Source organism: Neovison vison, chromosome 8 (assembly GCF_020171115.1).
Source record: "Neovison vison isolate M4711 chromosome 8, ASM_NN_V1, whole genome shotgun sequence".
NCBI lineage: Eukaryota > Metazoa > Chordata > Mammalia > Carnivora > Mustelidae > Neogale > Neogale vison.
The window spans coordinates 123,884,608-123,895,854 of NC_058098.1; the positions used below are offsets into that span (position 1 = coordinate 123,884,608).

The 11,247-nt window shown below is 54.1% G+C and overlaps 1 protein-coding gene across 5 annotated transcripts; it reads left to right on the forward strand.

The window, feature by feature from the left end:
* The first annotated feature begins 227 nt into the window (after nucleotides 1-227).
* On the forward strand, nucleotides 228-9,942 carry ADGRF3 (adhesion G protein-coupled receptor F3). Of its 5 annotated transcripts, none has more exons than XM_044261934.1 (13): nucleotides 228-391; nucleotides 1,367-1,427; nucleotides 1,848-1,988; nucleotides 2,467-2,640; nucleotides 3,164-3,382; nucleotides 3,852-4,061; nucleotides 4,551-4,694; nucleotides 4,864-5,060; nucleotides 5,446-5,625; nucleotides 6,566-7,948; nucleotides 8,412-8,453; nucleotides 8,541-8,603; nucleotides 9,069-9,942. In XM_044261934.1, the coding sequence occupies exons 1-13, from the start codon at nucleotides 308-310 to the stop codon at nucleotides 9,126-9,128; spliced, it is 2,958 nt and encodes a 985-aa protein (XP_044117869.1). In that variant the 5' UTR covers nucleotides 228-307; the 3' UTR covers nucleotides 9,129-9,942. The 5 variants fall into 5 exon arrangements, with proteins under 5 accessions (XP_044117869.1, XP_044117870.1, XP_044117872.1 ...); XM_044261935.1 differs by having other exon boundaries at nucleotides 1,367-1,424; XM_044261937.1 differs by lacking the exon at nucleotides 5,446-5,625.
* Nucleotides 9,943-11,247: the final 1,305 nt, after the last annotated feature.

The following is an 11,247-nucleotide window of genomic DNA, read 5'->3' on the forward strand; positions in this document are numbered from 1 at the left end:
TACTGGCACATTGCTTGTTGGGACCTGGGACCCTCAAGCCCTCTCCTGTACACCGAGTTCTTGGTTCAGACCCCAGGGGGAAGCTGTGCAGACCATTCTCACGGGGGCCCATGGGTTCCAGGTGGCCCCACGGGGAGCTGGATGCCCATGTGACTCAGTCACAGACTGTCGCGCTTCCTCTGTAAATCCGGCTGGCTCCGGTCCCCTCTCCCCTCCCATCCCTGCTGCTGAGCCTTGCCAGCCCTTCTCTGAGGCAATTTGCATCATGCAGCAACCGTAGGACTCTTGAGGACTGCCTCCCTGAGCCATGGTCCGTGCAGCTCTCCCCGTGCTGCTACTGGCCATGACTCTGCCCCCGGTGCCGTCTCCAGTTGCGCAAGTATCCCAACCCGTGAGTAAGACTGGGGCGAGGACCCAGGGAAGGTCTCCAGAGCTGACACAGGGGCCTGTCAGCGTGAGAGGCAACCGGTGTGGATGAAGGGACAGGTAGAGGAGCAAGGACTGAAGGGAGAGGAAGTAATGTAGAGAAAGAGAGGCCAGTTTCTTATAAAGGTCTCTGAGAGGTCAGTCTTGTTTTCCAGGGAATGGGAGAGCTTTTGTTTCTTCAAGTCACTGTGAACTCCAGGGATGCCAGCTGCACTTGGGATGAAGGCTCTCCCAGTCAAGCTTACAATTTAAAAATGGAAAGAAAAGAAGAATTTTCCAGAGTTGGGAACCATGGGCATAGAGGACAGGAGAGAATCTGAAGACAGCAAAGTCGAGATAGCACTTTGGGATCTCTGTTTTCTCCCTGGAAGACATCTGCATCTCTATCCATATCCCTATCGGTGTCCTTGTTTAGATAGTACGCATGTTCATAGACAATTTCGAGAGAGGGAGGAGTTAGTGAGGAAATGATTTATAGGAACGAGAGACGAAGGGAAGATGCTGCCTTGTGCTCACCCTCGTGGCAATTCCTATGGAGAGAACAGAATTTCCCAAGCCGCTGGGCCCCAGCCGGCCCCTCCCCAATGGCGTTCCAGATACTGCCATTTCAATTAGCCTAGAGGCCCAGGGACAGGTAAATTCAGGAAGGAATTAAGCAAAGCATGTTGACTCTCTAGGGTGTGCCGGGTTCTGGGTTCGGGTGGGATTTGCAGGCCCCGGCGGAGTCCTCGGGGCTGCAGCCCTGGTGCCTCCTACCGGAAGCTTGCGTTCCTCTCCTGATGTGCCTGCCTGGGTCTAGCTAGGAGAAAGAAGAGCTTCAAAGAGATGGAGACATGCCAAATTACTCAGGCTGGCCTGAGTCCCCTAGGGAGGAAGGTGTCCCTGGGAGAAACCTGGGGTCAGCCTCCTCTCAGAGCCTCTCCTTTGTGCTCTGTTCCAGGCACCGAGTCAGGCTGGAGGGGAATCGGGGCAGCCATTGGACCAAAGGAGTGGAGAAGGTGGTGAGTGGATGGAGTGGACAGGAGGAGAAGGAGGGAGTGGAGGGAGGGCTGGGGAGGGGACAGGGAGCAGGGGATGAGGCTGAAGATGGCCCCCAGAGGGCCGGATTCATGGCTGCTCATGGCGGACACACGGATCCAGAGGCCAGTGCTCTAGCTGTGAGGCCTTGAGAAAATCATTCCCCTCGGAGAGCCTCGTCTATAAATGAGGGTTTCGGGGAGGGTAACATGGGGCTGTGTGTGAAAGCACCGTGGCTAGTGAAGGGTTACAGCTCTCTCGAGTCTTGTCAGCTCCTAGCTGGGCTGTGGGAGGTGGGGTCTGCCCGGGGTCCGGGCAGGGACCAGTCAGGTATGGGAGGCAGAAGGGGACCAGCCCATAGCCTTGCGGCCTCTCCTCTCCAGCTGCCCCCTCTGCTCCTGTAGAATCAGTCCTGGCCTCGGTCTATGTACAGCTGGCCTTGTCAAACCAGACCTGGCCACTGGCAATCTCCAGGACCCTGACTCGCCCCCTTGCCTCGGCTTCCTCTTTCCCAAGAACTCTCACTGGCCTCAGCCTCACGACAGGTAGGGGGGAATTCTACGGAGCCCTGACTCTCAGTGGCCCATCCACCACTTATGGGGGATGGGGGCTCAGAGAGAAGGGGACACGGCTTCCTAGGTCTCCTGCAGCGAGCTCACCTTGACCACTGCCAGCCCCTCCCATTTCCTGGAGGGTCTCCATGGGCCGGCTCCTTCCTCACGTCCCCACCAGACAGACCCTTCCCTTCCTGTTCCATGTCCCCATCTTCTAAACTTTGGCAGAGGCCCAAGAGGCGGACGGACAGTGGTGGGTCGGATTTCTCCACACCCCCCCAACCCCTGATGACTTTGCCCAGCAGGAGGACCTCTGCTGCTTTTCACCCTGAGGAGGCAGTCCCTGACGGCTGAGGCCCTTGTGACTTTGGGATGGCTCCAGACAGCCAGCCCTAGAGCCTCTCAGGCATCAGACTACCTGGCTCCCTCCCACAGCCTGTCCACTTCTCGTCCCCACCCTCTGCTGCAGAGTGTAACGTCCACGCGGATGGGCAAAGCTATTGTGCGTGCCTGTCTGGGTACCAGTGGAACACCAGCGTCTGCTCCCATCACCGCCCCTGCCAGACCACCCACAACCGCAGGCCCTGCGGCTGTCTGGTCTTTGGCTCTACTGAAGCCGGGTACTGCCAGTTGCTGCCACCTGGTAAGGAGGGTCGGGAACTTGGAAACCAATGAGCTCCAGTGTGTTTTCTCCTCTCTGACCCCTGTATTTCTGCCAGCTGGCCCAAGTCCAGGTTTCTCCACCGTGCAGGAGAATTGCCAGTTATCTTGGGGGGGGGGGTGGTCATAGCCCTGAGCTTAGGACCTGAGTAGTGAGACTAATGAACAGTACGGCTCCTGAGACATATGGACAAGGAGAGAAAGGGCTAGAGTGACTGCTGTTGACCCTAGAGGGCCAGGAAGGGGCTCCAGCAGCCCCAGGTTGCCTAGGGGAGGGAAAATCATGGGCCACAAGGCTTCCCTGTTTGGCTCCCTAAGACAGAGCTCTCCAACAGGACTGCAGCAGCCACACTCATCCAGCGACAAAACAAAGTGACATAGTACTGGGGGCGGTGGGGAGGGAGTGAGGTGGAATGGGCTCCCGAAGAGGGGGAAGGAGTGAGAGCTTAACCGCAGAGGGCCACAATTCCTGCTCCAAGGGGCCCCTGCCTCCTGCCTCCCTGCAGTCCCTGGAAGGCTGAGCCCGAACTCCTGGGTGCAGACGCCGGGCACCACTCTGAACCTGACCCTCGTCAAGAGCCGTGAGACCACAAACCTTAACTGGTTCCTGCGGCCCGCGGGCAGCCCCACCCCCATCCTCCTGCAGCCAGGGACACATGTGTCTCTGGCCTCTAACCCGGGCCAGGCTGTCCTCAGCATCTTCAACGTCTCCCATAGATGGGCAGGTAGCTAGCCTGCCCTTCTTCTCATCTCTCTTCTCCTCTGTCTTACCCTGATGCCCTCGCCTTCCTCCTCCTCCCTCTCTTCTCCTTCCTGCTTTTCTCTCCCCTTCCTTTCCCTTTGCATCATCTTTCCATTTATTCCATTGACCCCCCAAAGGTAGGGGGTCAGTCTCAGCAGTGAACAGTGTGTTCTGCATCAAGATGTTGCAGTGGCAGCAAGTGATTCAGGAAGGACATCCCCTAGTAGGAAAGGGGTTCACCTTGGGATTCGTGGCTCTAGGCTATTAAAAGACGAGCCTCTTCTCCAGGCCTCTTCCTCCTAGAAATCCTTTCGGGGGCAGGGATCTCTGTTGCTGGGCTTGAGAGGCCCCCAGGAAGGCAAACCTCAGGTGTGGCGTTGGGAGCAGCAGAGCTTCTGTGGTACAGGTGGGGCCCGCAGGAGCTGGGAGGTGCAGCAGGTGTGTGTCCGCAGGTGAGTACCTGTGCTGCTTTGAGGCTCGGGGATTCAGGTGGGAGCTGTCCCAAGTGGTGGAGGTGCCGCTGCAGGCAACAGATGTGGCTCGGCTTCCAGACCAGCTCTCCATTTCCTGTGCCACCTGCCCTGGCTTCCAGCTGACCTGCTGCATCCCTAGCACACATCTGGCCTACACAGCTTCCTGGAGTCCCGGAGAGGGCAGCAAAGGTACGGAGGGGCTGTCGGGGTCAGGGGACAGGTGGCAGCTGGCTCTCCAGTTCACAGGAAGCAGAGGCTGCAGTGCAACCTGAGTTTGGAGTCCAAGTTCAACCCTGTTTTTACCCCACGAGCAATCCTAATTGTATTGATCCAGCAATAACCACATGAGCGTAGATAACTTTGCAAAATGTTTTCACTCAATCTTAATGAACTCTTGCAATATACTCTGTGAAGTTCATTTGATGATAGACCCTGTTTTACAAATGAGGAACCTGGCTTCATGTCCTGGGGTTAGTTAAAGACCCCCCACCCCGGGTGTCCCTCACCAAAATCCAAGTCTTGCCTCCGCAGTTTGATGCTCGTGTACCACTCAGCTCTCCCTCACTGTGTCATCTGCTTCTGAAGTTTCTAGAAAGTCTGAGAGGACATCTCTTGGCCTGCTGGGTTCCAGGTCTATTCCAGGCGCAGTAACTGTTCCCTCTCTCACGTCATTTGCAGCCTCCTCGGCCAGCGCGCCCGGCTCCCAGTGCTTTGTGCTGGCCGTCCAGCGCTGCCCTGCGGTGGACACCACATACACTTGTGAGCTGCAGAGCCCAGGGCTGGCCCCTCTCAGGGTCCCCATCTCTGTCACTGTCATCCAGGGTATGTGGGGCTTGGGATCCGGCCGGCTGACCTCTCACCTACTTGTCCTGGGTGCTCCTCGACCCTGCCCCGGACCCCATGGCCGGTCTCCAGAGCCTGGTCAGTCTTCTGCCCCAGAAAGGCTGGGGCTGGACTGTGGTTGCCGATCCTCCCCGATATCATTGTGCAGATGGAGACACCACCTGCCCGGGGGACTCCTCAGCTATTGCCTGGAATGTCACCAAGGCTGGCCACGTGGCACAGGCCCCATGCCCGGCGAACAGGACGGGTGTGGTGAAGCGGACCTGTGGGCCGGATGGCATTTGGGAGCCCGTTTATAGCAGCTGCACAGACGCAGAGCTCCTGGCCTTGCATCACAGAGCCCGGGTAACACTTCAGGCCCCGCTGCCCATGCGCCTCAACCTCCATGCCCTACCCCTTTCTCATTCAGGACCTCACTTCAGAAGCCTTGAGCCTCAGCCTGAGGCCAGCCTGAAGGTCCTTCACCTTCTCTGAACTGGAGCCTAGCAGAGCCAGGGAGTGAGGCAGGGGCCAGCGAGGGCCCAGCGCTCTCGTTGTGGAGCATATGCTATTCTCCAATCTTAATCTCACCAAGTGTCTGTCCCATGAAAGTGTCATTTCCTTCCATGTGGCTCACGCAATCTTGGTTTCCTGTTCCCTTGGGACTGGTGCGGGGATGGGGAGGAACGGCCCCTCCCTAATGAGGACTTGCCCACCCCCTCCCCAATTCCTGCTGTTTTGTCTGTCTCAGCTGCTATGGGCAGGTCAGGGCCAGCCTACTGTGGAGGTGCCCCAGATCCTGGCACGGCTGTCAGAGCAGGTGACGGCAGTGAGCTCTCCCTCTGACTTGTTGGCGCTGCTGGGCACCATATCATTCCTGGCCCGGGTGGTGGTGGATGCTAGAATACAGCTTACCCGCAGGGCCCTGCAGGTGAGCTCTCTGAGCCATGGCGGGAGCCACCTGGGTGGTGGGGGCCTGAAGCTCTTTACTTCTGGGCACAGCTGTCCCCCTGATATCACCATGGGCTGTCAGACAGCAGACCTTTCTAGAGTTTGAGTATCTGCTCCCCTGGTCCATTTCTCCTCTTGGACACCAGTCTGTAATGCCATGGAATGTGGAGAAGGTCTGATGCTGGGAACACATGGGAGGTCGGGGAAGGCAGGAGTGGGTGTGAAGAAGTGAGTTCAGAGGCATTCATGCAGAGGCAGATGGGTGCATATGATGGGAAGCCACCCCCCCCAACCCCCTGAAACACATACACACACACACACACACACACACACGATACCTACATGGAGATACTAGAACACTCTTGGCTTGGCTAGACTCACCTAACCCAGCTCTCACTATGGGCAACAGTTGGTGACCAATAAGAGGCATCCTAAAGAATAACCAGGGACAATGACACAACACACTCTTCCTATCTGGGAATGTGTATCCCATGTGGATGGATGGACATGCATGTGGCCTTCTACTTCAAAACACCATCCCCTCTACCACTGGGGACCGTTCTTAGCTTTATAGACCTGTAGGGGTCAAGGAATTGCAAAGGGGCCCCTTAGGGTCTGGGTGACCCAAGGGATGGAGAGGAGAGAAAGACTGTCAAGTGGAGAGGCTGGATTGCATCAGGAGACCACATACTTGAAGCCACCCCAGCAGTGAGCTAAACAGCTCCCCATCCTTCCCCGACAGAAACTCTTCCTTCACGGGTCTCTCTTCCTATCCCCCTTGCTCTCCACCCTTGGGTCTTCTGCTGGGCTAGGAAACGTGGGTTTGGGGCCTAGAGTTCCCTGTGCCCCTCGCCCAGTGCTGTGGGCTCTAGCGGCCAGGGCTCCGCTCTCCATTGGGATCTCTCTGTTGGGTGTCACAGGGTCTCCTGAAAACCACAGACAAGATCCTCGACATGGACACCGACTCTCTGTGGGCCCCAGCCCAGGCCCAGAAGCCCTCGGTGGGCTCAGCTCTCCTGCTGGCTGTGGAGACCCTGGCGTGCCACCTGCGCCCACGGGGTCAGCCCTTCTCCTTCAGCTCGCGGAACGTGAGGCTGCAGACCCAGCTCCTTGGACCTGCGTTTCCTGCTGACTACAGAGCCTCCTTCTCCACTCAGCCCCCCTTGCAGGCACGCATTCCCAGGCGCTCACTGGCCCCGCTGCGCCATAATGGAACTAACGTCAGTGTTACTAGCCTGCTGCTGCAGAAACTGGACCATCTTCTACCCTCAAACTATGGCCAAGGCCTGGGGAACTCTCTCTATGCCACTCCTGGGCTGGTCCTCTCCATTTCCGTCATGGCAGGTGGCCAGGCCTTCAACCAGGGAGAAGTCATCATGGACTTCGGGAACACAGCTAGCACTCCCCACTGTGTCTTCTGGGACCACAGTCTCTTCCAGGGCAAGGGGGGCTGGTCAGATGAAGGGTGCCAGGTTCAGATGGCCCACGCCAGCCCCACCACTCAGTGCATCTGCCGGCACCTCACTGCCTTCTCCATCCTCATGTCCCAAAATACTGTTCCAGAAAACCCCACCCTGGAGCTGCTGAGTCAGGTGGGCTTGGGGGCCTCCATCCTGGCACTGCTCATGTGCCTGGGTGTGTACAGGCTGGTATGGAGAGTCGTGGTACAGAACAAAGTTGCCTACTTACGCCACATGGCCCTGCTCAACATGGTGCTCTGCCTTTTGGCTGCAGACACCTGCTTCCTGGGAGCCCCACTGCTTCCTCCCGGGCCCCAAAGCCCACTCTGCCTGGCTGCTGCCTTCCTCTGTCACTTCCTCTACCTGGCTACCTTCTTCTGGATGCTGGCTCAGGCCCTGATGCTGGCCCACCAGCTGCTCTTCGTCTTCCGTCAGCTGTCCAAGTGCCGAGTACTCTCCCTGATGGTGGTCCTCGGCTATATGTGCCCAATAGGGTTTGCAGGGGCTGCCCTGGGCCTCTACCTACCCCGAGGGCAATACCTGGGGGAGGGGGCATGCTGGCTGAATGGGAAAGGAGGGGCGCTCTACACCTTCGTGGGACCAGTGCTGGCCATCGTGGGTGTGAATGGGCTGGTACTAACCATGGCCGTGCTGAAGCTCCTGAGACCTTCGCTGTCAGAGGGGCCCCCGGTGGAGCAGCGACATGCCCTTCTGGGGGTGACTAAAGCCCTGCTCATTCTCACCCCTGTCTTCGGCCTCACCTGGGGGCTAGGCCTAGCCACTCTGCTGGAGAAAGTCTCCATAGTTCCTCACTACATCTTCACGATTCTCAACACCACCCAGGTGGGTGACTATGGGGTGGCTTTGCTTGTTGCCCTTTGAGATGGTCTAAGTCGTTGCCAGTCCCTTCTCAAGGAGGTGTCATGGCAGAGCAGAAGAAACGGTCTTAGGAATTTTAGAAGACTTGGGTGTGGACCCCAGTTCCTCCCCTAAATAGCTGGAGAACTTGACAAACCTCTGTGAGCTTTGGTTTTCTTATCCATAAAACAGTGTCTGGTTTTGCCAGAGAAGTCAGGGAATTGTCAGCACCCAAGACTTTAATATCTCCTTTGTCACCAAAGCAGTAAGAGAAGCACCTGAAACAGATTCTATGCACCACATGATGTGAATGTGCAGAAAATTCTAGATGGGAAGCCTAGGGACATCAATTAGGGAGACAGAGGCTGAAGGAAGAGGAGAGGGAAAGAGATGGTCTTGGTTGATTCCTTCCTCCTTGACTAACTTATCCACGTATCTCTCTTCTTAGGGTGTCTTCATCTTGCTGTTTGGTTGCCTCATGGACAAGAAGGTGAGTCTGCCCACCCAGCCCCGTCTGACTTATGGTGCCCAGGCGAGGACTTGGGCTGGCATAACTGGAGCATTATCTTACCTGCAGATACGAGAGGCCTTACTCCAACGCTTCGGCCGCACCCCACCTCCCAAGTCCACCATCTCCCTGGTGAGTTGCTGCCTTCCAACCCTCAGTTCTCCCACTGAGAGCAAGTTACAAGCAGCTGTTCCACAGCCTTCCTAAGAGGCACAGCTAGAAGCTGAGAGGAGGCTGGGGCTCTCTTTTAGAATAAGGATGTACCGGGTTCAAACTCCCCAACAATGGAGAAAGGAGCCGCATCAGACCAGTCAGAGTCAGATTCCCAGGCTCCTGATTCCAACCTGGGCTCCTGGGGATTCTCTTTGTCCCTGGTTTCTCCATCTGAAAGTCTGCCTCCCGTTACTATATGAAGAGAATAGGTGGGATCGGTAAGTCCGGGAGTCGGTGTAGCCAAGAGCAAATTTCTTAGGGTTACTATGGGCCTGGCAGGAGGGCAGGTGAGAGCGTGAAGATGGGTACAACCTCATCAAAGGAGAGTTGATGATGATCATAATAATAATCACCCTGCAATTGGGCCTTTCTGTCCCTTCCTAGGCTACATATGAAACCTACATCCCAGAACACAGCAAAGGAAGAAGTGAAGATGCCAGGTGAGAAGCAAGCCCTCCTGAGCAGCACGGAGCGAAGCCGAGGGTAGCAAGCAGCATCTTGGCTCAGAAGCCTCCTCTTCATGTCATTGTCCCGGCCCAAGGATTGGAAAACAGACTTTCCCAGCATAGACATTTCTGGATGGGATGGGGAAGGTGGAAGCCAGAGCAGATGGCCTAGCATCTTCTACTGCTTTCTCAGAAAGCCGGAGGCACTTTTACCACCACCAACCTTTGATTCAGTTCACTCTGAACATTCCTTTTCACACTGTCAAATATTGAATTATTCTGAAAAATCTTTGCTTCGAAGGACTTGCCGTCGGTGGGTTTGGTATCCAGAGGGCAGGGCAGCCTTGCAGGGTCTCCTTCACCAGCGCAGAGCTTCAGGGTGAGCCCTTTCATGGGGAAGGCAGAAGCTGTGCATGAACCACGCACGGGGCCCATGTGGCCCCTCTTCCACGGGAGCTGAGAATGTGCTGAGAGAATGTGCCTGAATCCAGCAGGATGGACCCCGCCCAGAGCTCTGAGCCCTTCTGCCCTCCCAGAGCTCAGCTGTTGGCAAAGACAAGCTAGTGTTTCCACTAGTCACGTTCCTTTCTCTTGCAGGTCACTTATCCCCATCCCTAAACTATGCAAGCAAAAATAGCATGAAAAACTAGCCAAAGCTATCTAATAATAAGCCTTCCTCTGCTGTAAACACAGTCGACAGATAGTAAAGTTCAAAATGATGGCAAGTAATGATTTTGCAGGTCTCAACCAGTTGACTAATCAACAGTTCATGTTACAGATATCTTTGATAAAAATTGTTTTCTTTTTAACTATTCAGTGATTTCCTTTCTGATTATTTCTTCCCTACAGCTAGGAAGAAAAAGGATGGCTTAATGACAGGAACTCTGATCTTCCAAACATTAAAGGTGAAGGACAGATTTTGGTTTCTTTTCAAAGTTTAGGAAAAGGTGAAGCTAATAGGTCCCTCTTTCTTTAACTTTCACAACAATATCAATATAATGTAAGTTCCGTAGATATATGCATGTAACACCAAGTCACTGATCTGAGCACCTTCGTAAGAACGCATTAACAACTTTAAAGTACAGTGGAAATTACCACAGACCGCCAAGGATTAAAGCAACAAGTTGACAAACACTGACATTTAAAAGTGGCAGGCTTGGGAGCACCTGGGTGGCTCAGAGGGCTGGGCCTCTGCCTTCAGGTCAGGTCATGGTCTCAGGGTCCTGGGATAGAGTCCCACATAGGGCTCTCTCTTCAGCAGGAATCCTGCCTCTCTGCCTACTTGTGATCTCTGTCTGTCAAATAAATAAATAAAATTTCAAAAAAAAAAAAAAAAAGTGACAGGCTCAGGGTGTCTTGGTTTTCTGCTCAGGTCATGGCCTTGGTGTCGTGGGATCCCCGGCACTCTTGCTCTCTAAAATAATAAATAAAATCTTTTAAAAAATTATATTGAAAAAAGTGATGGGCTCAGATAAAACCAGATATGGAAGAGAAATATTTAAGAGAAGTCTTGAGAGGACACAAGGACATCTAGCTGAATTAACTCATGGAATCCACAAGACGGTGACAGGGTTCTGAAAATATTTTCAACAGGAGAAATGAAAAAAAATTCTCATGAATGAGTTTTTGTTCTTTAAAAAATTCATGGCTGTTTTTATAAAATGCAATGGGAACATTTTCTGTTGAAATGCAAATGGTATGCAGTTGAAAACAGTTTTCTTACAAACATGGATCTGTGTGAATATTTTCAATGCATATAAACCAGCGCAAATATTTTTCTACATGAATTCAATTTTTTTTGTTTTTTTTTTGTTTTTTTGTTTTTTGTTTTTCAAAGAGAAGATACCAACTCAGCAGGGCGATTGCAACATTTCTAAGCCTCAGACCTGCCCCAGCCCCCAAGGGAGGCGGGAGGCAGGCAGCCCCTGGAACAGCTAGAGCTCTGCCTGCTGGTTTCCCTGGCAACAGAGTCCTGTCTCAATAGCCCTTGTACTTCATTAATATTTACAGTCTTAATTTTTTAAATTATAAGATTATTTTTGAATATTTCAACTAATACACATTCATTTTAAAAGCAACAGTGCTTCTGTAGAAATCAATGTCTTACTCTCTTTCTC

What these genes read in the sequence shown, in the direction of transcription:
- ADGRF3 (XM_044261934.1), top strand. Translation starts at nt 308, where the DNA reads ATGGTCCGTGCAGCTCTCCCCGTGCTGCTACTGGCCATGACTCTGCCC. An exon ending in TTGCGCAAGTATCCCAACCC is followed by an intron (nt 392 to 1,366) that starts GTGAGTAAGACT and finishes GCTCTGTTCCAG; the next exon opens with GCACCGAGTCAGGCTGGAGG. An exon ending in CGATTCTCAACACCACCCAG is followed by an intron (nt 7,949 to 8,411) that starts GTGGGTGACTAT and finishes CTCTCTTCTTAG; the next exon opens with GGTGTCTTCATCTTGCTGTT.